Here is a 27,877-nt window from a genome sequence, read left to right on the forward strand (position 1 = left end):
TGGTCTATTATGGGCCCCACTTATTCGTACACATTATTAGCTTTATTTAACAGAAAAAGTTACGGAAGGGCTGAAACAGAAAAGGGAACAAAGGAATAGATATAAATAGGAAAAAAATAAGAAAAATGATGAAAATATAAAAGTCACCACAGGTATAAGACTAAAACTATATTTTCCCCGCGTATATACATATATATAGACACCCCATTCTCTTTATCTTCTCTATAGTCATCAAGTTGCCATGTGAAACTGACTATAAGGAATTTTTTTACTGATGAAAAAATCTTTCAGAAAAAGTGAATTTCGTCAATAAAACGTCAATTTCCTATGGGTAATGTTTCGTCGAGAAATTCTCTGGCAAATTTTCTATTGGAAACCGACACATTTTTCTGTCGGAAATCCGTTGAATAATTTTTCTCAAATGGATTTTTCATTTGGAAAAAAAAATCGATCTGTTCAAAATCCCACTCTTTATTTAGAGATTTTCTGTCAGAAACTTGATTTTTTTTAAAATTTCGTATTATTATATGTTAAACAATAATTAATTGATGAACTGGACGACACTAGGAAGTGGTCCAAACTGGACCAATCTGACCACGGGCGACTTGGTCCAGCAAAATTAATTTTGTGCAAGACAAATTCAGATCCATGAGCTCGATTTTGGAACTCCAATGCGCAATCCAATGCGTAGACTCCTTGATTGTGTAGCCTTACAATTTTATTATTTGTTTTAGCCTGTGTATTTTTTTTTAATTCTTCAAGCTACTATTTTATTTTTTATTTTTTTACATAGATACTTATTTCATAATTCGGATGAAATTTTCATTATAAATTCCACCAAATTTCTATTTTTTTTGAAAGAATATTCTATCAGAAAAAATTTGGATAAAAAGTTTCCATCATAAAAAGTTTTTGACTTTCCCACCTATTTCTGATTTTTTTTCAATAGGCACTGCCTTGACAGTATATGTTTAATGGATTCTAATTAATCCATATTCGAGCCAGGTTAGTACATATGGGGAAAGCTGAAATATCTGTTGACAATAGTTTGTCGGAATTTCTACTAGAAATGCTGAAATTCTTCATAGTGATTCCTCATGTATATCACCTCTTTATCCTAATCCTTTCTGAGACATGTAGAAAAATTTATGCATGGCCATGCGTTGCGAGATCGTAATGCTACATCCATGCATTAAAGCATGCATGTTACCAGTATTTCCATTTTTTTTTGAGAAATTGTGGGAGACGTTGCTCTTACAATTTGGGGAATAAAGATTACTCCCCTCCAAATCAGTATTTCTTTTTACAAAGAATGGAACTTGCAAACAAAACCAGTACATCTCTGTAAACCATGCAAGGGTATTCCATTAATAAAATTTAATGTCCGATGTCCGATTCACTGCCCTCGCTTATACGAAATTCGCCGGGAGGACTGTAGTCCTTTTCCTATATATGTGTAAAACAAAAATGTAGTGGTAAGAGTTCGCTTGTATCTATACAATTACAAAAATAAGAAAGAAAAAGTTTTGTGTACCATTCTATTTGCGAGAATACACATTGTAAATAATTTTATCAAATTTATAGTCATTATATTAAAAAAGAAATTGGGGGATAATCTTTTCACATATCTTTAGCAACCCACTTTCAATTTTTTTTTACTACCCTTCCTCCCTCTACTCTCCCAATTTTTCTCTTTTCCTCAACTAAATCTAGCGTAGTATTTTTATAATAATACTCAATTATTATGATATTTCTCATAACGACCATCAATTTAGTTTTAACTATTTTTTTTATTATGAAGAGTCCAACTGAATTCACTGAAGACAGGATAACATGAAATAAAAGAATACACAACAATCCTCGCTGATGAGACTTTTCTGGAAATCTTTTAATTTGGATCAGGACGAGTTTCATATTAATTAAATAAAATCCACAAATAGCATGGACATCTATCTAGTGTATAAGATAAGTGGAGAAACAATACATTTCATAGTAGTAATGTGGCGAAGAAGATTTACTAAAATTCTCCCTTTATACAAAAAGTTGATGGCCCAACAATCCCGTGTTATTATAATGCTTCAAACAAACGGCACATTGAATCAATAATTTTTATCACAAGCACAGGACAAGGGGAACCAGCCATTGGAATTTGAAGTTGATTTGGTACTTGATAAAGTATGCCAACTTCCAAAATAAATAAATAAATAAGACTAAGAAATAAAGTATTATGGATTGAAGATATTTTGGGATCCTTTCCATAATCTTTTTCTTATTTATGTTATTTCTGTTATTTCCCCTTTATTTCCTCCTTTTGATTAGCTAATTAGCTGTACAATATTGCTGTAAGGCTGTTATACTGTATCCATTGAGAGAAGTAAGCAATACAGAAATATTCACTTCACATCGTTGCCTCTAACTTCTTGAATTGGTATCAGAGCGATGAAAGGGTCTTGAATCGACTGTGGAAGCAACAAAAGAAAAAAAAAAGGAATCAACAAAAAAAAATTACAGCAACAAAATGGATGCAAAAAAGATTAAAATAAAAGGCATAAAATTGACAATGAAAGAGTGATCTTCAATCTCTTGAGTGGCTAAAAATACTGGAAATTGGGATATTATCTAAAAAATTAGAATTAACCCGGAAAAGAAGTAGAAATTAATATATCAATGAATTTAATGGACGACTATGTAAGTGATCTCCCACATTCGTACAGGAAAAAAAAAAAGCGATCTTCCGCATTACCATTACTTTTCACGAAAAAGCAAGTCGTAATTGGAAAATGGGGTATATAAGAAATTATAAAATTTAATAAAGGGTTAATTACATAAAAAGTACAAACTTTTCATATTTTATCGATTCTAGCATGAACTTTTTTCTTTGACTTAAAAATACACAAACTATCAACTTGATATCAATATTAGCATGCACTGACCTTTACATTAATTTAAATGGGAATTGTTGGTGGCCACCCCCGATCGGGGTAGCCGACGACTCTACAGGAACGGTGGCCTTCGATGAGGCTCTCATGACTCGAATTTGGGGTCGACGACAGGAATGCCATCAACAGACACCACCCCCACAATGGGGTCAGCGGGAACATTTATCACCACAGGCTACTTGGACTGAGGGGCGGTGACTGCCGTTAAGGCCTCACTGATAAAAAAAAATGACGTCGTGCTAATATTGATATTAATTTGATAATTTGTATATTTTTAGATCAAGAAAAAAAGTTCGTGCTATAATTAATAAAATGTGGAAAAAAAGTAATTAACCCTTTGATAAAAATAGAGAGAACAAGTAGAACGTGAAATCATAAATTTGGAGAAATAAAAAAATGAACTTCACGCTTTTATATATATTGTAGATGTAAGATATTACTGTGCTTTTTATCTTTTTTTTTTCCCTTCTCTATATGGCGACATTCCTTTCTTAGTTCTTAGAGCTATCAATATTAATTGTAAGTAAAATATGATAAATAAATACTTACTATAGTCATATAAAAATACGAACAACATATATATGTTTATATATAAGTGGAGATTCTATAGCGATTGACTGAAAAAACAACTATAGTAGTTTTTGTTTTTTTTTGCTAATCCGGGGTGTTCAGGTTTCGCCCGACTAATTTCCGGGGCTCCGTGAACCCCGGCGACACACAGAGCGGGTAATCACGTCAAAGGCGCTCCGGTGGCCCCAAAGAAATTCCAACACAAGATCGGGTGCAAATTTAGGCGTATCTTAACAATTAGGTCAAACCTCTTGAGGTTAACAACTATAGTAGTTATTTTCTATTTCAACCGTTAGATTTTTATTAATAAAATCTAAACTATACACCTGCCTCCATTTTTTAGGGCCCGTTTGGTTTCATGATGTAATTTTAGAATCATGATTTTGATTTTAACTCTACCCACTACACAACAAAAACACACGTTTCCCAAGTCAAATTTATAATACTATCTCATTTGTCTTTTTCCACAATCAAAATCAAAATCAAAATCAAACTTAGTTTAACTCTGAAACCAAACGCCCCCTAACTTGAAGATTCCCTACCTACACTTTTAATTTTATCTTTTCTACCATGCATTTTTTCGACGATACTAAATCATATCCCAGTTCATATTATTTCCAAACCGAGCTGACCCCACTATGTGACTTGCTATCAGTGATTGACTCGATGTTTTATCGAGGAAGCAGTATCTCCTGGTTTATTTACTGCGTGGGTGTACGCATCCCTCTCAAATTTGTTTAATTTCTAATACTTCTGATTGGAGCTAAAGTCATTTCGGGGTTGTGTTCTTCTCCAGGAATTCGATTATCTCGTGGGGATCAAACTATTTGATTCCCAAGCTCCTCTCTCTCGCTAGTCGAAGCTGTCGAACCCATTCTTGGAGTGACAATAACCAGTTCATCATTAATTAATTTGTTCTGATTTTAATTTTTTAATTTTGAAAATCATATATTTTTCCCATGTTTAAATGACAGGCTCTAGATTGGTTTGGAAATGACACGAACCGGATCGATTTATCTCAGGTGTGGCTGAGTGTCGTAAAAAAGATCCGTTGTTGGAAATATTAAAGTAAAAGCTCGATCCATGTCGTGGGTCAGTGAGATTGAATTTTATTCCAATTTTAGGGATTTGATGAGATTGAATTTTTATCTCGATTCGGAGGATTTAGTTCTTGGTCAATTCGGAGTATATGAAAGGAAGATGATTTTTAGTATGTGTATAGTGTTTTTTTATTATTTCATTTTCTTTTAAGTAATTAAATTGTTCTATAGAGAGATATTGTATATTGTATAAGAGTGAAGATGACACGGCCCGAGCTGGCACCCCATGTCGGCCCACATCATATGACGTGAGAGGAAATCTGTTTTACGATTAATTTAGGAAAATTTATTTGTTGTAAATTGAAGTATAGATTTACTCAGGATTTCTTTCTAAATATGCGATCAGATAGGCTTCTAATTTAGGATTTCCTTTCTAAATATGTGATCGGCAGAATTGCTTTCAATATTGATCTGAATCCCAAAATTATTTTCCGCCTTTCCCGTTACAGATTTTAATATCTATAAGCTTATCTATCACCAGGCCAACTCAACTCTTTAGATTAACAGCAGGCCAGGAAAGTCAATATATTTCCATTATTAATAAGTACTCCGGATTGGCTTCTAATTTAAGGCCAGACCTGTAGGCCTTAAATGAAAACGGTGCGCAAATGGCTTAAGAAACTGTAACCCGGTACATGTTTTACCCACAACAACATACACCGTCACCCGTTTCTTCTTTTTATTATTGTTTTTTTTTTTGTTACAAAGGTGGCTCAAGGATCTTGTACAGTGAAATGAAAATAAATAAATGAACACGTGATCACACTAGACAATCAAACTCATAACTTCTTAATTCCAAGACAAGTGCGCATGCTATTGCACTACACCATCTTTCTCGAATTCCTTATTTAGCATAGACTGCACACAATAGCAATCATGCATGCAGAAACGTACATGCAACACTAGATACCCGGTAGAGGTCCTTGGGCCCCAAATGCAGATGTCAGGTGAGAGTCAATGTCCTTGGTGACCTGAGCGCAGAACTCGAGTGTAGCATAGGGCTCGGGGACCTCCTCGCTCAGCTTCTCGTACTCCAGTGTCCAGCGCGCGATGCTCCCAGTCCCCCCCTCCTTCGGAATGGCCTGAAAGATCAGGATGAACTTCTTATACAGTTTCATCAGGTCACCGTCGACCACTCTGAAGGTGGTGGAACTCTTCTCATCATCTATGGCCTCGATTTTCTCCTTCGCAACCTTCCTCTCTCCATCTTAGACATTTCAGTTGTCCAAACGAAAAGTTACAGGGGGGGTTAGGATTTCTTTGATATTTCACTTGCGATATTACTCCAACGGAGGAATGAAAAAAAAAATTAAACCCTCAAAGCCAGAGAAACTGTAATGTAACGAACACTGTCTTCTGTTCAGATAACAAATTGAATCTACCAACAACTTTCCCAATGGATTGAATGAAGGTGTCAATACTTCATCGATTAAGAGGTCTGTAGAACCTCAACTTTTACGAAGGAAATAGTAACTAAATGATCGAGTCAAAAAGATTATGAGTCTAATAAATCATTGTATATGAATTTCACCTGATAATAAAGCCATATACGATTGTTTTGAAAAAAAGAACTGTACTTGTTCCGAAGGACATCAAGGGATGAAGCTGCTATATATATGTTATATTTGTAATGTGTGTGTATATGTGTCCCTTACCTTCGACATAATGCCAAGAGATTACGGAGCCGACCTTTCCCCAGTTGCCTTCATGCAACTTGCAATCCTCTAACTTCGGAGAGGACATTTTCGGGATGTGATGAGGCCTGCAGCTGAACAGTTTGTGGAACTTTTCTGTTGGAGATCTGATCCCAACATCAATCTCCATCCTTCCGTATACTACATGACCCATTTTTCTTTACTTTGCTCCTAATGAAATGACTTTCTTCTTCTCTAGATATTTAGAATGCAAGTATGGCGAATGATGGAAGGAGATGAGGAGAATATAGAGAAAACAAGGCTATGGAGCAAACACGTAAGGCCGTTTGCCCTTTTATAGAAGTGGATGCGTTCTTCAGTGCTAGACCTTTTTTTTTCCTTGGGTTACAAACAAGACCTATGAGTATGAGTGTAGTATAATGAAAAAAATTTAATGACTAATAAATGAATATAGATAGTTCATTCAGGAGATTCAAACCTAGAATTTCTTTGTTCCTGGTGAGGGCGTGCAATACTGCGCAACACTCTTTTGTTCTTGTGTTCTGAACTTTTTTTTTTGTTAAAATCATAGTATCCGGAAGTACAAGCGTGGAACTGTTTTAATCAATACACGGTGGTCTTGTGTGTTCGACTTTGAGAAGAGTGACAATTACACATGTAAGAAGAAATATAGGGAATTCTCTTTCGATGGAAAGATAGGGAGACATTAATTGAGTTATTTTTTTTCCTTTGCCGCAATTAATTGAGTTTGTTGTTAGTAAAACTATTGTTATTGATATGCTCACCAAAATATATATACAAAACTCTGTAACGGCGCTACATGCGGTTTAGTATAATTTGTTTATACTGTTATAAAATCTCCTTAAATATACAATTATTTTTCATAATATTTAAATATATATAACTTATTTCGTGGAGTTAAAAGAATTTCTGTATTTTAATAGTAAATAATCAAATAATTAGAAAAGTAACTGGAAGAGGAGAGAAAACAGAGTTACGGTGGAAAAGAGAGAGAGGAGAGAGGGAGAAAATTTGGGAAGTTTTGTGGAGAAAGATCCAATAGTGAATAATTTAAATAATTAAATATCACGACCAAAATGGTGCGTTTGGTTTCAGAGTTAAAGTAATTTTGATTTTTATTGTAGAAAATGACAAAATGTTGTGTAGTGTGTTGAGTTAAAGTTAAAGTTAAAGTTTTTGACTTGAGAAATGTATATTTTTATTGTGTAGTGGGTTGAGTTAAAGTTACAGTTAAATTTTTTGTGATTTTAATCTTGAAAACAAACGTGCCATAATCTAAGATGTTAAATATAAAAATTTCGCCATGCAAAAAACTCATGGGTGTAATATTTAATTTCGCCTTCAAATGGTCGAGTAAAAGACAAATTAGAAGCAAATATCCCAAATTCTCAAACCATGCACTCTATTACTCATTTGAAGGCGAAATTAAAACATAAAGAAAAATAAAATCAGCGAGGTGAGTGAGAGGGAGGAAGCAACGGGGCATGTACCGCAATGAGAGCCACATGGATCCATCATATTAATGTTTTAGTTAATAATAAATAAGTGCCTTTTACATACCACTGGAATATTTGAGGAGCATTGGTTGGTACGTATAAGGTGATGTTTAATAAATTACGTGCTTAAAAATTAAGTACTTAGTTAGTTGAGAGAAGAAATGTATAGGAAAAATGAAGGAATGATAAGAATGAGAAGAACCTTTATGAGGGATAAAGACTAACAACTGAAAAATGACTTATTTTATTAAGTTAAATTTCCTACTTATTTTATTAAGTAGTTTTTTGTTTGATGACTCAATAATTCAGAACCCCATCTTTCATTTTTTTTTCTTTCTCTTTCTTACATTCATTTTCCCTTTTAACTAACTAAATGGTAACTATTAGCATTTATTTGACTTTTAAGATTAGTATAATTTTTTTCCATTAAAGCGAATCACTTTCATACGATAGCAGTTTGCCTAGAAATTTGCTTCCAAGCTTGCCAAGTCTTTGTTTCACTCTTCTTCTCTTGGGACACCCCGCCTCTTGTTAATTATCCCAACCGGACTCTTCATCTTAGAATCGCGCATTCATCATCTATATATGAAAGGGTCACTTATTGCTGGACGGTAATCTTACATTCCTTTGATTTGTCTTACAAAATTGTGAAAGTTGATTGCTTTGGTTCATCTTTCTCTCTGTTAACGGAGACATGCTATTGCTTAGTTTCTCTCGACATAATGCTTGATCTATTCCTCAGTACAAGCTGAGTACCATAATAGATTAATTCCTGTTAATGGAACAACATAATGGTTAGTTTTTTTTATTTTAAAAGCTTAATCAAAGTGATTAACTCAACTTTTCCATGGTTCTAGATCATAATAATTAAAAATCGCAATATTTGTCGCCATTTTACTTTCCCATGAATCACTTTCAAAGTGTTATCTTCATTTGATGAGATATACGATAAGGGTTGATATGTCAAGTACATGATAAATTTTTTAAATTGTGTCAGATGTGATGTAACAACTTCAGGTATTAACACCCATATGCTTTTTTATTCACTTTTTGAAGTCCTAGACGTTGTAAGTGTAGTGGGTTTTATGTCCCTATATTATTGATTTGTTTGTCTATCACTTATGTCACGTTACACCCAACCATCTTGCTCCCGAGCGGCCTAAACGGTCAATTTCACAAAAATGTTACATTGCAATTCCTCCTTCCATTCTGTATCCTAGGCTTCATTCACCCCGTCGTGGATTTGTCATTGTACCACTTGTCTGCATTGTGCTTAGGAGCCTTCTTTCTCCTCAGCACAAACAATTTTCACTACTTTTGTTTGATTGTACACAAAGCATTGGTTCCTTATGCCTGCTTAAACTCGTGCAAAGATAATCTTTGCTTTATAGAGCATATCCCAACCTTTTGTCTAACACACAATTCAGTAGACACTTTTTTTCCTTGCGAGTTAACAGCTTTTCGTGATTCGCTGATTTACTATGGTATTGGTCTTCTGTCTTGTAAGATCGAGTGACTGGAGTCTATTGGTTCATACCTGAAGTCTGAATTATCATTGTGCTTCACAATCTATATTGATATTAAAGGTCAGTTCAAATTTCATGCCTAACCTATTGATCCGAAAGACCGTAAAAAGAATGTTGTTCTTTTACAGTTATTTTCTTTTTCTTTTTGCTTCTCAACTTCTGGCTTTCTTTACTAATTGGCGTTGCTTTTTCATTTGTTTATCTCAAGTGATATATTCGTTTATGAGTTATCTCAAGTGATATATAGCTACACATATTTAGTTTATTGATATTGATGTTGATTAGGCGAAATGTGTGTAAACATATGTGATTCTTCATTAGATTTCGCTTCTCTTTTGGTTGCAGTACTAAATTTTGTGGAATTTTGTAACTTAATGAGTTATTACTTTGTGGTGTAATAGTAAGGCATTTAAATTAAAAACAAGAAGCATGAGTATAGGCTAAAATTGAGTGTCGTAATGCAAATGCATAAGTGGCAAACCAGAATTGCCCTCTAGCCTTTGTGCCGTGTGCAGGGTTTGTGTCGCTCCTATACATATTTTGCTCAATCTTGTGCTACAGTCATATATATATTTAAGCCATTATTAATTTATATAAAATTGCTGGTCAATGTATGGTCTTGATGCTTATATTTTAAGTTTCAATTTATTTAAGTGAACTTCATCACTTTTTACTCCAGGGTCTTATAAATATTGATATCCACAAATATTGAAATCTTATGCTCATATATTAACTTTCATGACACTTCAGATATTTAATCAACCTTTTCAAAATAATATTTAATCAACCTTTCAAATATATTTTAAAAACAGTACACATCGAGTCATGCAAGGAAGATTTTCCTGGTTTTTATTCATATGATAGATCTGAACTCTAAAATACTCTTGAAGGCTTCCTTAGATGCAGAGTGTACTTTTAAGGTTGTTGCACATTCTTTTATGGATGAACGTGTTTTGCTCACTGTAGACGAGTGAGGGATCAACGAAATATGTAATATTCTCTAAACTCTCAGTGATCCCTATGTTTATAACGATTGTTGAATCATATTTTTCCAGAAGTGCAAAGTTACTTTTCTAACTTTGTTCATTTATCTAATATAATCTTTTATATTTATTTAATTTTTTTTCTGTAGATCAAACTATATTAGCATTCAATAACTATGGTATTTGGCCTAAAAGAAATTAATTTTGGTGGATTTTACACCAGTGCTCTGTAAATGGGCTGATAAGATTTTCTCCAGAGTAAAACTCCGTCTTTATGGTAAGTTATGTGGGTGATTAGCTATTTCTTTTGAAAGAAAGAACAAAAGCAGAATAAAGAAAGAATAAGGGGCGGAGGAAGGAAGAACAAACTATGGAAGATCATATGTTGATAGAAAAATGCCTTCAAATTTTTATGCCTCGTAGAGAAAGTAAGGACTGTTTATTTAGATGGAATTGATCAATGTGAAAATATTAATGTCAGCTTTGCACGTGGGAATGCACTGGTACTATATCTATTAAGTATTCAAGTCTGAGTAAACGCCCTTCATTGGGTCTCTCGCCATATTCATAGGCGTTATGTTCTATGTAATTAGTTGTTCTCATTGTTGTTGACACTGTAAGCTATGGGATTTACCAATAGATACTTGCATAGACTAGACAATGAGACACTATTGCTTTAAAACGTCTTTCGTTTGATTTTTCGACTCTCGAATGTTGTCTTTAGCTTGGCAAGATTCAATTTGTAGTTGTTAATGATACTTCTTCTCCTGTTACATTGGCAGGGTGGGGTCCGTGTGGAAAGTTGAATGCATGAGATAAGAGTGGGTCAAGACATAAAGAATTAACCGTTAAATCCTACTATTTTGCTATCTCAAACAAAGAAATACCCATCCCAGTTGAAAGGTGATATGCAAAAGATCATGCCCTCTCTCAATTTTTTTTTAGAAAGCTTCTTTGAAGAGGATTTTGGCGATTGACAATCTAAAAAGTGAGCTAGGAGTTTCTTTCGTATGTGTTTCCTTATCAAAAAGGAGGAAAGATTTGTTTTTTTTTCTTTTTTTCTTTTTTCTTCTCTAATTCTTTGTCTTTGGTCAAGTTGGTACTAGGTTATAGTTTACAATCTCCTTGGGCTTTAATGGACACGACAACTTTAGTTTGTCAATGATTATAGGCTTTGGCAAGGCACTAGAGGAAGGAAAAAAAGAAAGAAAGTTATCTGGATAATCCTTCCATTTGCTTTCTCCTTACTCGGAGGGGAATAACCGAGCATTTGGGGACTTGGGAACCTTTTTAACACATGGATTATGATGTTCACTGTTTAGCTAAGGCTGACAAACTATGGCACGCCAGCATACCAATTGATGTAATTATTGCTTTGGCTACCCAGTAATCTTTTTGCTTGTTCGTATGCTTTTCTTTTTCGTATTTATCCCTCTTTTGTATGAGGGTTTGCACCTATTTGTTTTTTGTATCGAGCTTGCAGTATACTGATAAACAAGAAAACTTATTGTCACTCTGAGACTAATTTTATTTTTGTTCAAATGCTAGCGTTCCTTTGTAGAGAAGCACTCACTATTCATGCTATTTCAAGAAATATTCAAACATTCTATTGTTGTTTGGATTTACTCTTACTGTACAATCCCTAATGTATAAATGAGACCCTTGTATTATGTATAAGCTGTATGTTGTCAAAGCTTTTCTCGAGCAAGAAATTGGTTCGAGCAAGGGACTGTAATTTCCTTTTGAGACAAAGAAGTTAACCAAAAGCGTTACTTTGCTATCAAGATACCCAAGTACTGGATCTTTAAGAATTCAAGAGACTTGAGAGCATCCATATTTAGTGATAAGTAAGATGACATGGATTGTGATTCCAACTCTCAAGGTAGTTCCTCGAATATGATTCTACTATTCATGTTAGAGTTAGTCTCCATAGACAAATCAAAATAGACTCTCAAGAAGTGGAACACAATTGGGCTAAAAGAACAAGTAACTGGCAAGAACTTTGAATATAACTCTCCGAGTCTACAGATAAACTGATTATTTTGATTTCGATCACTAGATTGAATCATTGTATTGCCTTGAAAGCATCATTGGAAACTATATTAATGCTCCGTTCACACCTAGAAAGGGTAAGACCTGCACGTGCAATCACTACAAAAAAGAAAAAAGAAAAAAAAAAGGCATAGGGCTACTTTTTCGGGGCGACCGATTGATAAACGTCGCTAAAAGTTCGACGAGGTGGTGTCTGGAGCGACCCATAGGTAAATGTCGCCTAAAACGTGCTTTAGATGACCTATAGATAAACGTCGGCCACAATAGTCACGAAAAGATGGGTATGGGGCGGCCCATAAACAAACGTCGTCTAAAACACGCTTTAGACAACCCATAGCGTAACGTCAGTTCTAATAGTCGCGAAAAGATCAGCCTACGCTGACATTTGTGGAAACGTTGCAACATGTTTATTTTGAGATTACTTTTTCTTATCGGTCGGGAGCTTTGGTCGCCAAAAACCTTAAAACTTTAAAACCTTAAAACCGTAAAACAGTAAAACCATAAAACTTTAAGGTTAACCTTTTGCATGTGAAATTGGTTACAAGGAAATATTTTTTCTCAATGGAAGAATCCTTCAATAGAAGTGAATTCCGTGAAAAAAAAACGTCAATTTCCGATGGGAAGAGTTTCATCGAGAAATTTTCTGATAGATTTTCTATTGGAATTGCACAATTTGCCGTCGAATAATTTTTCTTGAATGGAATTTTAATCGGAAAAATATCCATTGAAAATCCCTACTCTTTATTGACAAATTTTCTGTCATAAACTTGATTTTTTTTAAGTACATTTCAAAGGAATAAACTGGACGACTCTAGGAAGTGGTCCGAACTGGACCAATCTGACCACGAGCCACCTTGGTCCAGCAAAATTAATTTTGTGCGACACAAATTTCAAATCCTTGGGCTCCATTTCTAAATATTTATTATTTTTTTATTTTTTAAATACTTATTTCAAAATTACAGATGATATTTCCATCATAAATTCCGTCAAATTTATTTTTTTTCCCGGACAAAAATTCGATAAAATTCTGTCAGAAAATAATTGTTTTAAATGTTTTTGACTTTTCAATCTACTTCCAACAGAATTTCCATCGATAATGGGAAAAATTGTCTTATTTTTAAGTTTTTCCACACAGTTTCTAGAAATTATGTCAAAAACTTTCAAAGTTTTTCGATCAGCTAGAATCATAAGTTTAATGGAGCCTATTTAATTCATACTCGAACCAGATTGACCCATTAAGAGATAATACTTTCAACTTAGATGGAATCCGTTGACAATAATTTGTTGGAATATAATTTCTACTAGAAATGCTGGAATTTCTGATAACGACTCCTCATGTATATCACCTCTTCATTCTAATCCTTTTTTAGATATATAGAAAATTTATGTACGTCCATACACTCGGAGTTACTGGCATTTCTTTTTTCAAGGAATGGAACTGGCTCAAACAAAATCAGTAAGCATATGGAAAGCTCTACCATTAATTCAATTTAATGTCCGTTTCGTTACTCCATTTAGATACAAGATTCACCAGGAGGAGTGCATTCTACCCCTATATTGCAGAGATTCATTTTTATATATCTATAATTACAAGTTTTATACTAATTATCAATGTATCTATACAAGTTATATTAGCATTTAAGATTAATAAAATATTTTAATAATTAATTCCACTTTCAGAACAATAATATTTGTTTGAACTATTTTTGAATAACTTGGCGACTAATTATCTTATTTAATATAATATTTTTTTCTATTATCAAAACTCGAACTCGAGAGCTTGCTAAAGAGGAACAAGTGTCGAGCCACTTGAACAAATCAATATCGATAGTACACTAACTATCGCATTGATTATTATAGATATATATAGGAAAAAGTATAGTTTTAGTCCTATACTTTGGCGGATGTTATATTTTCATCATTTTTCTTTTTTTTTTTTCTATTTGCGTCCTATTCATTTGTTCCTTTTTTTTTTGTTTCGTTCCTTTCATAACTTTTTCTGTCAAATAAAGGTGATGTGTACAAATAAGGAGATGAGGATTGTAAGACCGAGATGAAATCTCACAGTTTCTTGTTTTGTCCAAGTCAAAGAAGAGGGAGAAGACAGACAAGATTTTTTTACTTTTTGTTTGAAAAAGATGACGCATTTAAGATTCAAATATATGGATAAATCGGGTGTGAACCGGAATTAATTTTGATTAGGTCGGTTCAAACAAAAAAAAATCATATTATAGTAATTTGGTCTGTTATGGGCCTCACTTATTCGTGCGCATCAGCTTTATTTAACATAAAAAGTTACGAAAGGACTGAAACAGAAAATGAAATAAATGAATAGGATGCAAAATGTGATGCTTATAAAACGTGAATTTCGTCAATAAAACGTCAATTTCCTATTGGTAATGTTTCGTCGAGAAAATCTCTGGCAATTTTTCTATTGGAAACCGGCACATTTCTGTCAGAAATCCATTGAATAATTTTTCTCAAATGGATTTTTTTTTGGAAAAAAATCGATCCGTTCAAAATCCCACTCTTTATTGACAGATTTTCTGTCAGAAACTTGATTTTCTTTTTTTTTTTCCTTTTAAATTTCATGTTATTATATCTTAAACAATAATTAATTGGTGAACTGGACGACACTGGGAAGTGGTCCGAACTGGACAAATCTGACCACGGGCCACTTTGGTCCAGCAAAATTAATTTTGTGCAAGACAAAATTCAGATCCATGATCAAATGGATCATGGATAGACTCTGTTCTTGTTTAGCCTTGCAATTTTATTATTTGTTTTAGCTTGTGCAATTTTTTTAAAAAAATTTCAAGATACTATTTTATTTTTTACTTTTTACATAGATAATTATTTCTTAAATTCGGATTAAATTTTCATTATAAATTCCACCAAATTTCTATTTTTTTGATAGAATATCCATCGAAAATTTTATCAGAAAATATTTGAATAAAAAGTTTCCATCATAAAAAGTTTTGTACTTTCCAATTTATTTTTAAATTTTTTCAGTATGCATCACTTGGAAAGTATAAATTCAATGGATTCTAATTAAACCAGATTCTAGCCAAATTAGTACATACAAGGAAAGCTGAAATATCTGTTGACAATAGTTTGTCTGAATTTCTACTGGAAATGCTGAAATTCCTTAAAGTGATTCCTCATGTATTTCACCTCTTTAGTAGTAAGAGTTCGCTTGTATCTATACAATTACAAAAATAAGAAAGAAAAAGTTTTGCCTACCATTCTATTTTCGAGAATACCCATTGCAAATAATTTTTAAAAATCTATAGTCATTATATTAGAAAAGAATTTTGGGGATAATCTTCCTCAACTAAATCAAGGGTAGTATTTTTATAATAAAACTCAATTATTATGATATTTATCATAACTACCGTCAGTTTAGTTTTAATGATTTTTTTAATTACTAAGAGTCCCATTGAATTTACTACTGTCATTGAGGCCTCACTGATAAAAAAAAAGATGATATTGTGCTAATATTGATACTAATTTAATAGTTTATGTATTTTAAGTCAAGAAAAAAAATTCGTGCTATAATTGATAAAAGTGAAAATTTTATATTTTTTAAGTAATTAACCCTTTAATAAAAACAGAGAGAACAGGTAGAACGGGAAATCATAAATTTGGAGAAACAAAAAAATGAATTGCACGCTTTTACATAGTGTGTAGATATAAAAGACATTACTGTGCTTTTCATCTATTTTTTTTTCTCTCTCTCTATATGGCTACTTTCCTTTCTTAGTTGTTAGTTGTAAACTAGGTGAAACTCGCAAGTTGTGTGTTAAAATTTTATCAATTCTTCTGTAATCAAATGGAGATATTCTACACATATGATGGGTAAATTTTTTTAAAAAAATGTATCTACTGAGTAGAGTTATCAATATTAATTGTGAGTAAAGAATAATAAATAAATACTTACAGTCTTATAAAAATACGAATATATATATATGGAGATTTTATAGCGATTGACTGAAAAAAGAACTATAGTAGTTGTTTTCTCTTTCAACCGTGAGATTTTCACTAATAAAATCTGAACCGTACATGTGTCTCCATTTTTATAACTTGAAAATTCCCTACCTACACTTTTAATTTTTATCTTTTCTACCACATATTTTTCGACGATACTAAATCATACACTAGTTCGTATTATTTCGAAACCAAACTGAACCCACTATGTGATTGGCTATCAGTGAGCGACTCGATGTTTTATCGAGGAAGCAGGTCTCCTGGTTTGTTTACTGCGTGGGTACCCGCATCCCTCTCAAATTTGTTTAATTTCTAATACTTCTGATTGGAGCTAAAGTCATTTCGGGGCTATGTTCTTCTTCTACAGGAACTGGAGCATCTCGTGGGGATCAAAATATTTGATTCCCAAGCTCCTCTCTTTCGCTAATGGAAGCTGTCGAACCCATTCTTAGAGTGACAACAACCAGTTCATCATTAGAGGAGACCCATTTCTCCAAAATGAACTCATCATAATTAATTTGTTTTGATTTTAATTTTAAAATTTTGAAAATCATAATTTTTTTCCAGGTTTAAATGACAGGCTCTGGATTGGTTTGGAAATGATACAAACCTGATCGATTTATCTTAGGTGTGATTGAGCGTCCTTCTATTGTTGAAAATATTGAAGTAAAAGTTCGGCTGATGTCGTGGGAGGGAAGTCAATGAGATTGAATTTTATTTCAATTTTAGGGATTTGATGTGAATGAATTGTTATCTCAATTCGGAGTATATGAAAAGAAGATGATTTTTACTATGTGTATAGTGTTTTTTTATTATTTCATTTTTTTAAGTAATTAAATTGTTCTTTATTTCATTGAACTGATATGTTATGGGCTCGTTTTAATATGAAGGCAAATCTGGTTAGTTCATGAGTGAGATGCAACGTTGAAGAGAAAATGTGTGCACGAAAATATTAACAGTCAAATTATATGGGTGAATTTTTAAGATTACAAAATTTAGGCACGTGTATGATTAGGATCTTACGTAAGGGGATCTAATTGACAAGAAAAAAAATAACTGTGATGAGTATTTTTACTATCAATCGTGATAGCATTACCCATATATATTAAATCAAGTTTAGAGATTTATTGTATATTGTATAAGAGTAAAGATGAAATGGCCTGAGCTGGCATCCCATGATCGGTCCATATCATGTCACCTGAGAGGGAGTCTTTTTTGCGATTAATTTAGGAAAATTTATTTATTTTAAATTGAAGTATAGATTTACTCAGGATTTCGTTCTAAATATGAGATCAGATGGGCTTCTAATTTATGATTTCCTTTCTAAATATGGAATCGGCTTAATTGCTTTCAATAAAGATCTGAATCCCAAAATTAATTTCCGCTTTTCCCGTTACAGATTTTAATATCTATAAGCTTCTTTATCACCAGGCTAGCTCAACTCTTTAGATTAACAGCAGGTCGGGAAAGTCAATATATTTCCATTATTAATAAGCACTCTGGATTGGCTTCTAATTTAAGGCCAGGCCCATAGGCCGTAACATATCCATTTAATATCTAGTCGATCTTACGGCAATGAAAACGGTACGCATATGGCTTAAGAAAGTGCAACCCGGTACATGTTTCACCCACGGTAACGTACACCATCAACCCTTTCTTCTTCTTTTTTTAGGTTACAAAGGTAATTCAAGGGTCTGATATAAGGAAATGAAAATAAATAAAGAGAGAAGTGGTCATACTAGACGATTGAACCTGTAACAGCTTAATTCCTAGGCAAGGGCGTACTACACCCCCATTCTCAAATTCCATATTTAGCACAGACCGCACACAATAGCAATCAAGCATGCAGAAACGTACATGCAACACTAGATACCTAGTAGATTTCCTTAGGCCCCAACTGCAGATGTCAGGTGAGAGTCAATGTCCTTGGTGACTTGAGCGCAGAACTCGAGTGTAGCATAGGGTTCGGGGACCTCCTCACTCAGCTTCTCGTACTCCAGTGTCCAGCGCGCGACGCTCCCAGTCCCCTCCTTCTTCGGAGTGGCCTGAAAGATCAGGATGAACTTCTTATACAGTTTCATCAGATCACCGTCGACCACTCTGAAGGTGGTGGAACTCTTCTCATCATCTATGGCCTCGATTTTCTCCTTCGCAGCCTTCCTCTCTCCATCTTAGACATTTCAATTGTCCAAATGAAAAGTTACGGGGGGTTAGGATTTCTTTGATGTTTCACTTGCGATATTACTTCAATGGAGGAATGGAAAAAAAAAACCCCTCAAACCCAGAGAAACTGCAATGTAACGAACACTGTCTTCTGTACATATAACAAATTGGATCTGGCAACCTCTTTCCGAATGGATCTAATGAAGGTGTCAATACTTCATCAATTAAGATCTTTAGAACCTCAACTTTTACGTGGGAAATAGTATCATAATAATCAAGCCAAAAAGATTGTAAGTCTATTAAATCATTGTATATGAATTTCACTTGATATTAAAGTCCTATACGATTATTTTGAAAAAAAAAAACTGTACTTGTGTGAATATGTGTCCCTTACCTTCGACATAATGCCAAGAGATTACAGAGCCGACCTTTCCCCAGTTGCCTTCATGCAACTTGCAATCTTCTAACTTCGGAGAGGACATTTTCGGGATGTGTTGAGGCCTGCAGCTGAACAGTTTGTGGAACTTGTCTGTTGAAGATCTGATTCCAACATCAATCTCCATCCTTCCGTGGACTACATGAGCCATTTTTCTTTACTTTGCTCCTAATGAATTGACTTTCTTCCCTAAATATTTAGAATGCAACTATGGGGAATGATGGAAGGAGATGAGGAGAATATAGAGAAAACAAGGCTATGGAGCAAACATGTAAGGCCGTTTGCTCTTTTATAGAAGTGGATGCATTCTTCAATGCTATGACCATGAGTCTAGTATGATAAAAAAAAATTTAATAACTAATAAAGGAATATAGATAGTAGGGGTGTACACGGATACCAGATATACTCGGAACCGGTTGGAATTTACCCGTTATGGTAGGTCCGGATATATTGAAAATAGGGTAGGTCTGGATGTTAAAATACGGAACCAATAAAAACCGGTTTCAATTCTTGTATATTAGGTACTCAGAACCGGAATCGATACCCGGACTCGGGTAATAATTTTCCCTATTATATATATAGTTATATTCAGATATTCCTATATTTAAAAAATATAGTTACTAATTAAAAAAAATTGAAATCTATGTCAACATTCTGTTTTGCGTGATTACTAATTATGTATGATACATTTTCGATTTTATTTAGCGAGACAAAAAAAAATTTACAAGTTTTAACAGAGTACCTGAAACGTGTGGTATAATACAGGTTCCAAATATATTCATGCTCCAGGACTTAACAAGGTAGGGTCCGGTTCCAAAATCTTGAAACTCATCCCTTATAGGGTAGGGTCCGGGCATAGTGAAAGGAAAAAAGGTACATGGACCGCACACCCCTAATAGATAGTCCATTCAAGAGACTCAAATCTAGAATTTCTTTGTTTTAGGTGAGGGCATGCAATACTGCGCAATACTCTCTTGTCTCTTGTGTGCTAGACTCTTTTTTTGAACCATAGTATTCGAAAGTCCAATAGGCTCTGACAAATTCAGTTGAGCCGGCTCGACTTACTAAGAGGTAAAGCTCTCCCTGCATGAATTTTTTCCATCCACCAGATTCGAACTTGAGACATTTTTTAAAGAAATAAGTGTTGAATCGTTTGAATCAATACACACTGGTATTGTGTGTTGGACTTTTAGATGAGTGACAATTACACATGTAAGAAGAAATATAGGGAATTTTTTGTTTTCGATGGAAAGATAGGGAGAAATTAATTGAGTCCTTTTTTTTTTGTCTTTGCTGCAATTGATTGAGTTGTTGAATGTTAGTAAAACTATTGTTATTGATATGTTCACCAAAATATGTAAGCTGTCGATCCCATTCTTAGAGTGACAACAACCAGTTCATCATTATAGGAGACCCATTTCCCCAAAATGAACTCACCTTAATTAATTTGTTTTTATTTTTATTTTTAAATTTTGAAAATCATATTTTTTCCAGGTTTAAATGACAGGCTCTGGATTGGTTTGGAAACGATACGAACCGGATCGATTTATCTTAGGTGTGACTGAACATCGTAAAAAAGATCCGTTGTTGAAAATATTAAAGTAAAAGCTCGGCCGACGTCGTGGGTAGGGAAGACAATGAGATTGAATTTTATTTCAATTTTAGGGATTTGATGAGATTGAATTTTTATCTCAATTCGGAGGATTTAGTTCTTGATCAATTCGGATTATACAAAAAGAAAATGATTTTTAGTATGTGTATAGTGTTTTTTTATTATTTCATTTTCTTTTAAGTAATTAAATTGTTCGTTATTTGATTGAACTGATAGTTGTGGGTTTGATTTAATATCAAAGCAAATCTAGTTAGTTCACGAGTGAGATTGAACGTTGAAGAAAAGATGCGTGCATGAAAATATTAATAATCAAATTATAAGGGATAAATCTTAAGATTAAAAAATTTAGGCACGTGTATGGCTAGGATCTTACGTAAAAGGATCTAATTGATAAGAAGAAAATAACCGTGATGGTTATTTTTGCTGCCCACCTTGATAGCATTACCCATATACATTAAATCAACTTTAGAGGGATATCGTATATTGTATAAGAGTAAAGATGACGCGGCCTGGGCTGGCACCCCATGATCGGCCCATATCGTATGACCTGAGAGGAAATCTTTTTTACGATTGATTTAGAAAAATTTATTTATTTAAAAATGAAGTATAGATCTACTCAGGATTTCTTTCTAAATATGAGATCAGATGGGCTTTTAATTTAGGATTTCCTTTCTAAATCTGTGATCGGCTGAATTGCTTTTAATATAGATCTGAATCCCAAAATTGATTTCGGCCTTTCCCGTTACAGATTTTAATATCTATAAGCTTATCTATCACGAGGCCAGCTCAACTCTTTATATTAACAACAGGCTGGGAAAGTCAATATTTCCATTGTTAATAAGTACTCCGGATTGGCTTCTAATTTAAGGCTGGACCTGCAGGCCGTAACATATCCATTTCAAATCCAGTCGATCTTACGGAAATGAAAACGGTATGCATATGGCTTAAGAAAGTGTAACCTGATACATGTTTTACCCACCGCAACATACACCATCAAACCTTTCTTCTTTTTATTTTTATTTTGTTTTATTTTTAGGTTACAAATGTGACTCAAGACTCTGGTACATGGAAATGAAAATAAATAAAGGGACACGTGGTCACACTAGACAATCGAACCTATGACACCTTAATTCCTAAGCGAGGGTGTACTACACCTTCTTTCTCAAATTCCTTATTTAGAATCGACTGCACACCATAGCAATCATGCATGCAGAAACGTACATGCAACACTAGAACTAGGTCCTTAGGCCCCAAATGCAGATGTCAGGTGAGAGTCAATGTCCTTGGTGACCTGAGCGCAGAACTCGAGTGTAGCATAGGGTTCGGGGACCTCCTCGCTCAGCTTCTCGTACTCCAGTGTCCAGCGCGCGATGCTCCCAGTCCCTTCCTTCTTCGGAGCGGCCTGAAAGATCAGGATGAACTTCTTGTACAGTTTCATCAGATCACCGTCGACCACTCTGAAGGTGGTGGAACTCTTTTCATCATCTATGGCCTCGATTTTCTCCTTCGCAACCTTCCTCTCTCCATCTTAGACATTTCAATTGTCCAAATGAAAAGTTAGGATTTCTTTGATGTTTCACTTACGATATTACTTCAACGGAGGAATGGGATTAAAAAAAAAAAAAAACCCAAACCAAACCACCAAACCCAGAGAAACTGCAATGTAACAAACACTGTCTTCTGTATAAAAAATTGGATCTAGCAAGTGCTTTCCGAATGGATCGAATGAAGGTGTCAATATTTCTTCGATTAAGAGGTCTGTACAACCTCAACTTTCACGTAGGAAATAGTCTCAAAATGATCAAGCCATAAAGATTATAAGTCTATCAAAAATCATTGTATTTGAATTTCACCTGATATTAAAGCCATATACGATTGTTTTGAAAAAAAAAAACTGGAAATTGGGATATTATCTTAAAAAATAGAATTCACCCGGAAAAGAAGTAGAAATTAATATATTAGTGAATTTAATAGATGACTATCTAAATGATCTTCAGCAGTCCTACAGAAAAGAAGAAGAAGAAGAAGAAGAAGAAGAAGAAGAAGAAGAAGAAGAAGAAGAAGTGATCTTCCGCATTAATATCACTTTTCACGATAAAGCAAGTCGTAATTGGAAATTGGGGTATATTCGAAATTATAAAATTTAATAAAGGATTAATTATCTAAAAAATACAAACATTTCACATTTTATCAATTCTAATACGAACTTTTTTTTCTTGACATAAAAATACACAAACTATCAATTTGATATCAATATTAGCACGTGCTAAATTTTTCGCTAATTTAAATGATGAATTGTTGGCCACCAGTCCTGATCGGAGCACCCGGTGATCTCAGTAGTCACCAGCGATTTTACAAGGGTGATGGTAGCCTCCGGTGAGGCTCTTACTGCCCGAATTTGGGGAAAAAAAAAAGTAAATTCGAGAAACAAAGGAAGAGGGATCGGCAGCAGGAACGTCATCAATAGACACCACCCAACAATTGAGGTCGGCGGGGACATATATTGCCACAGGCTACCTGGACTAAGGGGCAGTGACAGCCATTAAGGCCCCACTGATAAAAAAAGATGACGTCGTTCTAATATTGATATTAATTGGATAGTTTGTGTATTTTTAGGTCAAGAAAAAAAGTTCGTGCTATAATTGATAAAATGTAAAAAGTTTATGTTTTTTAACTAACTAACCTTTTATTAAAAAAAGAGAACAGGTAGAACGGAAAATCATAATTTTGGAGAAAAAAAAAAGATTTTCACGCTTTTATGTATTGTGTAGATATAAAAAGATACTACTGTGCTTTTCATTTTTTTTTTCTCTCTATAGCGACTTTCCTTTCTTAGTTGTTAGCTGTAAACTAGGTGAGACTCGCAAGTTGTGTGTTAAAATTTTATTAATTCTTAATCAAATGGTGATATTCTACACATATGATGCGTAAAATTAAAAAAAAATTAAAAACCTATCAACCGAATAGAGTTATCACTATTAATTGTGAGTTAGAGATGATAAATAAATACTTGCTATAGTCTTATAAAAATATGAATAATATATATATTTATATCTATGGAGATTCTACAGCAATTGACTAAAAAAACAACTATGGTAGTTACTTTTTATTTCAACCGTTAGATTTTCATTAATAAAATATGAACCGTACACGTGTCTCCATTTTGTTAATTTGAAGATTCCCTCCCTACGCTTTTAATTTTTATCTTTTCTACAACGCATCTTTTCGACCATACTAAATCATATCCTAGTTAGTATTATTTCTAAACCAAACCGACCCCACTATGTTATTGGCTATCAGTGAGCGGCTCGATGTTTTATGGAGGAAGCAGGAGCTCCTGGTTTGTTTACTGCGTGGGTGCCCGCATCCGTCTCAAATTTGTTTAATTTCTAATACTACAGGCTCCTCTCTCTCGCTAATCGAAGCTGTCGAACCCATTCTTAGAGTGACAACCATTTCATCATTAGAGGAGACCCGTTTCCCCAAAATGAACTCACCTTAATTAATTTATTTTGATTTTAATTTTTTTAATTTTTTTAATTTTGAAAATCATTTTTTTCCGTTTTAAATGACAAGCTCTGGATTAGTTCGGAAATGATACTAACCGGATCGATTTATCTTAGGTCTGACTGAGCGTCGTAAAAAAGATCCATTGTTAAAAATATTAAAGTAAAAGCTCGACCGACATCGTGGGGAGGGAACCCAATGAGATTGAATTTAATTTCAATTTTAGGGATTTGATGAGATTGAATTTTTATCTCAATTCGAAGGATTTAGTTCTCAGTCAATTCGGAGTATACGAAAAGAAGATGATTTTTAGTACGTGTATAGTGTTTTTTTTATTTCATTTTCTTTTAAGTAATTGAATCGTTCTTTATTGATTGAACTGATATGTTATGGGTTCGATTTAATATCAAAGCAAATCTGGTTAGTTCACGATTGAGATTGAACGTTGAAGAGAAGATGCGTGCACAAAAATATTAACAGTCAAATTATAAGGGTATAATCTTAAGATCAAAAAATTTAGGCAAGTGTAGGTTAGGATCTTGCAATAGGGGATCTAACGGATTAGAAAAAAAATAACCGTGATGGTTATTTTTGCTACCAATCATGGTAGCATTACCCATATATATTAAATGAACTTTAGAGAGAGATTGTATATTGTATAAGAGTAAAGATGATACGGCCTGATATATATTAAATCATCATCTATGGCCTCGATTTTCTCCTTCGCAACCTTCCTCTCTCCATCTTAGACATTTCAATTGTCCAAACGAAAAGTTACGGGGGCTGGGCCTGTTTGGTTTCGCGATTGTATTTTAGAATCACAATTCTAACTTAATTTTACCAACTACAAAACAAAATAACTCATACAAAGTCAAAGAGTGGGCCTCATTTATATCACTTTTTCCCACAACAAAACAACATAACTCATACAAAGTCAAAGGGTGGGCCTCATTTATACCACTCAAAATCAAAATCAAAATCTAATTTTAAAATTCTACTATGAAACCAAACGCAACCTTAGGATTTCTTTGATGATTCACTTGCGATATTACTTCAATGGAGGAATGAAAAAAAAAAATCAAAGCCAGAGAAACTGCAATGTAACGAACACTATCTTCTGTACATATAACAAATTGGATCTAGCGACTGCTTCCGAGTGGATCGAATGAAGTTGTCAATATTTCTTCGATTAAGATGTTTGTAGAACCTTAACTTTTACGTAGGAAATAGTATAAAAAATATCAAGCCAAAAAGATTATAATTCTATGAAATCATTGTATATGAATTTCCCCTGATATTAAAGCCATATACGATTGTTTTAAGGAAAAAAACTGTACTTGTTCTGGAGGACATTAAGGGATGAAGTTGCTATACATATGTTATATATGTAATGTGTGGGTATATGTGTCCCTTACCTTCGACATAATGCCAAGAGATTACAGAGCCGACCTTTCCCCAGCTGCCTTCATGCAGCTTGCAATCTTCTAACTTCGGAGAGGACATTTTCGGGATGTGTTGAGGCCTGCAGCTGAACAGTTTGTGGAGCTTGTCCGTTGGAGATCTGATCCCAACATCGATCTCCATCCGTCCGTGTACTACATGAGCCATTTTTCTTTACTTTGCTCCTAATGAAATGGCTTTCTTCTTCTCTAGATATTTAGAATGCAAGTACGTTGAATGATGGAAGGAGATGAGGAGAATATAGGGAAAACAAGGCAATGGAGCAAACATGTAAGGCCGTTTGCCCTTTTATAGAAGTGAATGCTGTTCTTCAGTGCTAGAACTTTTTTTTTTTTTGTTACAAATGAGATTTATCATCATAACTCTAGTATGATGAAACAAAAATTAATAACTAATAAAGGAATATAGATAATCCACTCAAGAGACTCAAACCTAGAATTTCTTTATTCCTAGTGAGGGCGTGTAATACTGCGCAACACTCTCTTGTCTCTTGTGTGCTAGACTTTTTTTTTCTCGTTTGAACCCTGGTATCCGAAAGTCCAATAAGCCCTGATTAATGGCCCAGTCTATTAAGATGTAAAGTTCTCACAACGTGAATTTTTTCCATCCACAAGACTCGAACCTGAGACCTTGCTTAAGAGAACAAACGTCGAATCGTTTGAATCAATACATGGTGGTTTTGTGTGTTGGACTTTGAGAAGAGTAACAATTACAAAAGAAGAAATATAGTGAATTTCTTTTTTTGGATGGAAAGATAGGGAGAAATTAATTGAGTTTTTTTTCCTTTGCCACATTTAATTGCGTTGTTGAACGTTAGTAAAACTATTGTTATTGATATGTTCACCAAAATATATATACAAAACTTTGTACTCATGCTACACGCGGCTCAATATAATTTTTTTATACCGTTGTAAAATCTCCTTAAATATACAATTATTTTTCATAATATTTAAATATATAAAACTAATTTTGTGGAGTTAAAATAATTTTTGTATTTTAATATTAAATAATAAAATTAATAATTAGAAAAGTGACCGGAAGAGGAGATAAAACTGAGTTATGGCGGGAAAGAGCGAGAGGAGACAGGGAGAAAAGTTGGGAAGTTTGTGGAGAAAGATCCGGTAGTGAATAACTAAAATAATTAAATATTACACCCATGGTATGCATGGTGAAATATAAAATATTTAAGATATTAAATATAAAAATTTCACCATGCAAAAACCTCATGGGTGTAATATTTAATTTCGCCTTCAAATGGTCGAGTGAAAGACAAATTTAGAAGCAAATATCCCAAATTCTCAAACTATGCGCTCTTCTACTCATTTGAAGGCGAAATTAAAACATAAAGAAAAATAAAATAAGAGAGGTGAGTGAGGGAGGAAGCAACGAACTCCGCGGGAATACAGAGTCGGGTTTGTCTTACCACTCTAGGTCCATCTTGATATACCCAAGTTGGTACTTAAATCTTATTAACGATATTTATATTTATATATATATATATATCTATTGTACGTCTATCGATATTCTTGATATATCTCTAGAATATTCTATCAATATTTTTATGAGATACTATACTATTTTTAACCTTATATTTGACTGGTATATCTACTTGTTATATGCAATTAAATATTTAATACAGATTGTAATATTTCAATACAAATATCCTTTTATCTCTACATATACCTCTCTAGATACCCCTAAATCTTAATAAAATATTATTAAAGATCATGCAAAACTAACAAAGCAACACCTCGGGTTACTACATAGGGCAGAGCTTGAGTTGGCATGACCATCGAATCGGGAGCTCTTTTAAAACTCTCTCTCTCTCTCTCTCTCTGGTTTTTTTTTGTAGGATTGCTAAAATACTTTATTTACGTTCAAAAGTGTAAATTTATATATTTTGTAAGAAGAGATGCGAAGAATAAATTAATTAGAGGGATTGGTCCCTTGAAGTTTGCTTTGGGCTGTTAAAATTCGCTAATCGAGACGGTTAATTACTATTTAACGTCACTTTATTCATTTTGTTCATTTTTGGTGTAACAAAAAATAATAATAAGGTATCAAAAGAGAATATAACACAGTGACGTACATCTCGTCTGATAACCAAGAGATCTCAAGTTCGATACCTAGAGAGACTATATATGCCCCTTTATTAGATATTTAGGATTTATGATTTTTATTTCAACGTACTAAACTCATAGGTCTCCTTTGTAATCGAAATAATAATAATATAATAATAATAATAGGTAGAACAGTTAAAAGTCGGGGTATTATTCATTGTCATGCGTATCGTAGACATGAAAACGGATCTGGCTTGGGAACTTATATCATATCCAGCCCTCAATATTTTGGATCAGTTTGTAGTTCTT

At 33.7% G+C, this 27,877-nt stretch overlaps 3 protein-coding genes across 4 annotated transcripts; all 3 read right to left on the reverse strand.

The window, feature by feature from the left end:
• Positions 1 to 5,264: 5,264 nt before the first annotated feature.
• LOC116211841 (MLP-like protein 43) lies at positions 5,265 to 6,566 on the reverse strand. The gene is made up of 2 exons (XM_031546368.1): positions 6,265 to 6,566; positions 5,265 to 5,816 (listed from the first exon to the last, which is right to left on the reverse strand). The coding sequence occupies exons 1-2, from the start codon at positions 6,455 to 6,457 to the stop codon at positions 5,512 to 5,514; spliced, it is 498 nt and encodes a 165-aa protein (XP_031402228.1). The 5' UTR covers positions 6,458 to 6,566; the 3' UTR covers positions 5,265 to 5,511.
• Positions 6,567 to 17,901: 11,335 nt separating this feature from the next.
• On the reverse strand, positions 17,902 to 19,174 carry LOC116211923 (MLP-like protein 31). Its single transcript, XM_031546460.1, has 2 exons — positions 18,887 to 19,174; positions 17,902 to 18,499 (listed from the first exon to the last, which is right to left on the reverse strand). Exons 1-2 carry the CDS (start codon positions 19,077 to 19,079, stop codon positions 18,216 to 18,218), a joined length of 477 nt encoding a protein of 158 aa, XP_031402320.1. The 5' UTR covers positions 19,080 to 19,174; the 3' UTR covers positions 17,902 to 18,215.
• A 2,184-nt stretch (positions 19,175 to 21,358) lies between these two features.
• Positions 21,359 to 25,736, reverse strand: LOC116212334 (MLP-like protein 31). Of its 2 annotated transcripts, none has more exons than XM_031546885.1 (2): positions 25,463 to 25,736; positions 21,359 to 22,067 (listed from the first exon to the last, which is right to left on the reverse strand). In XM_031546885.1, exons 1-2 carry the CDS (start codon positions 25,653 to 25,655, stop codon positions 21,784 to 21,786), a joined length of 477 nt encoding a protein of 158 aa, XP_031402745.1. In that variant the 5' UTR covers positions 25,656 to 25,736; the 3' UTR covers positions 21,359 to 21,783. The 2 variants fall into 2 exon arrangements, 1 of the variants encoding a protein (XP_031402745.1); XR_004157811.1 differs by lacking the exon at positions 21,359 to 22,067 and adding an exon at positions 24,744 to 24,791.
• Between the last annotated feature and the right edge of the window lie 2,141 nt (positions 25,737 to 27,877).

The sequence above is a fragment of the Punica granatum genome, chromosome 6, assembly GCF_007655135.1.
Source record: "Punica granatum isolate Tunisia-2019 chromosome 6, ASM765513v2, whole genome shotgun sequence".
Taxonomy (NCBI): Eukaryota; Viridiplantae; Streptophyta; class Magnoliopsida; order Myrtales; family Lythraceae; genus Punica; species Punica granatum.

Coding starts and splice junctions, on each gene's coding strand:
- LOC116211841 (XM_031546368.1), bottom strand. CDS start 6,457: ATGGGTCATGTAGTATACGGAAGGATGGAGATTGATGTTGGGATCAGA. Junction 5,817..6,264: donor CTCTTGGCATTATGTCGAAG/GTAAGGGACACA, acceptor GAAATGTCTAAG/ATGGAGAGAGGAAGGTTGCG.
- LOC116211923 (XM_031546460.1), bottom strand. CDS start 19,079: ATGGCTCATGTAGTCCACGGAAGGATGGAGATTGATGTTGGAATCAGA. Junction 18,500..18,886: donor CTCTTGGCATTATGTCGAAG/GTAAGGGACACA, acceptor GAAATGTCTAAG/ATGGAGAGAGGAAGGCTGCG.
- LOC116212334 (XM_031546885.1), bottom strand. CDS start 25,655: ATGGCTCATGTAGTACACGGACGGATGGAGATCGATGTTGGGATCAGA. Junction 22,068..25,462: donor CTCTTGGCATTATGTCGAAG/GTAAGGGACACA, acceptor GAAATGTCTAAG/ATGGAGAGAGGAAGGTTGCG.